We start from the raw sequence: 1739 nt of genomic DNA on the forward strand, positions 1-1739 counted from the left end.
GGAGGAGTTGATGGGGACCTGAAGAAGCTCGACAACTATTTAGTCCAAATCAAACCTCTGGTTGAAGATGCAGAGGAGAGGCAGCTCATGGAGGATAGTGTCAAGTCATGGCTGATGTTGCTCAAAGATGCTGCCTATGATGCTGAGGACATTCTTGACCAGGCCAACACACATGTCCTACTCATCCAGTAAGAAAGCCCGCTTTTCACGGTCCACTCGAAAAGCAAGGTGCGTGACTTTTTCTCTCTTCATCATAACCCACTCTGCTTTCAACTTCGGGTTGGGGCACAAACTTAGAAGCATCAACCAAAGGATACATGGTATCATAGTGGAGATGCGCGAAGTTCAATTTTAAGGTTGCGATAACAACAATAAGAACGAGCAGGCCTTGGAGGAATAGGCCACAAACACATTCATATGTACCGAATCAAGTGATTGGCGAGAGATGAAGATAAAGAGCAAATTGTGCAGATCGTCGATACGTGATCATTTTGAAGAGAAAGTGACAGTGGTTTCCATAGTCGGTATGGGCGGTTTAGGTAAGACAACACTTGCTCAGTTGGTCTATGGAGATAAAAATGTGGAGAGTCACTTCCAACTGCGCATATGGGTATGCGTCTCTGATGATTTTAATGTGGCAAAGATTGCTAAAAACATCATACTTGCCGCCACTGAGAAATCTTATGATCATACAAACATGGAGGTGCTACAGAGGGATCTACGGCAACTGCTGGGGCAGAAGAGGTATCTGCTTGTACTTGATGATGTTTGGAATGAATATCACCAGAAGTGGAATGAACTTAAATGTCTGCTTGTTGATGGAGGAGAAGGTAGCATAATTTTAGTTACCACACGCAAAGAGAACTGCTCAAGGATAATGGGTGCAAAAGAATCTTATCTTCTACAGGGTTTATCAGAAGAAAGGTCCTGGGCTTTGTTCGAAGGAACTGTGGACCCCATCTTCTTAATTAATTTTAAATTATTTTTAGATAAATTTATCTACTTATTTATATTTTAAAAGGAGACCCTTATCTTATCCCAGCCTCCCGGATCGTTCCGTAACACCCGAGCGAGGATCCTCACGCGATATTTGTTTTAGTTTAAAAATTAAAGGAGAGTAGAAAACCGGAGGAAACCCTATCTCTTCTCGTGTCGTGTGGTGACCTTGGCGGCAGGCTCTTGATATTTTGTTCCTCGTAGAATTTTGTGATGAAAGATCCAAGGTAGGTGCTTGAATTTTATTGTGGTTGTGAGATCTTACTTATTCTCATCCTTAGTTTCCACCCCATAGACTACCTTAAGGAATTTGATATGTGTTCACCAACCTTTGTGTTTATTCATTCATTTATACACATGCTTTATGTTTGTTAGGGCATCCTTCGAGTGCTTGATTTTGGATAATCTGATTTGGAGTCTTGAAGTTGTGAGACATTTATGTAAGTAACCACATATAAATTATACTATGTATATAGACTTTTTGAAACTTGTTAAATTTGTGAAAATATGTATTTTTATTTATTTATTTTGGATAATTAGATTTCTGTATATTATTCAAATTATATTTATATAATTAATACTATTTTCAGAATTATTTTAAATTATTTAATATTCAAATTAATGAGATTCTTTAGAATTCCCAAGTGTTGATTTAGTTAAATTTCGAATTTTCAAATAATTCTTTTAAATCCTGATTCTTTTTACTTTTGAAATTTCATATGATTTATGACTGTTCAAAATTT

General features: G+C 37.3%; 1 protein-coding gene across 1 annotated transcript; it reads left to right on the top strand.

Moving 5' to 3' along the window:
• The first annotated feature begins 445 nt into the window (after window positions 1-445).
• LOC120253362 (putative disease resistance protein RGA3) lies at window positions 446-1401 on the top strand. The gene is made up of 2 exons (XM_039261693.1): window positions 446-949; window positions 1372-1401. The coding sequence occupies exons 1-2, from the start codon at window positions 446-448 to the stop codon at window positions 1399-1401; spliced, it is 534 nt and encodes a 177-aa protein (XP_039117627.1).
• Window positions 1402-1739: the final 338 nt, after the last annotated feature.

This window comes from Dioscorea cayenensis, unplaced genomic scaffold (assembly GCF_009730915.1).
Source record: "Dioscorea cayenensis subsp. rotundata cultivar TDr96_F1 unplaced genomic scaffold, TDr96_F1_v2_PseudoChromosome.rev07_lg8_w22 25.fasta BLBR01000067.1, whole genome shotgun sequence".
Taxonomy (NCBI): Eukaryota; Viridiplantae; Streptophyta; class Magnoliopsida; order Dioscoreales; family Dioscoreaceae; genus Dioscorea; species Dioscorea cayenensis.

Bases quoted from the DNA above. Each gene is read 5' to 3' on its own strand.
- LOC120253362 (XM_039261693.1), top strand. From the start codon at position 446: ATGAAGATAAAGAGCAAATTGTGCAGATCGTCGATACGTGATCATTTT. The intron at 950-1,371 runs GTGGACCCCATC...TATGTTTGTTAG, and splicing joins GGGCTTTGTTCGAAGGAACT to GGCATCCTTCGAGTGCTTGA.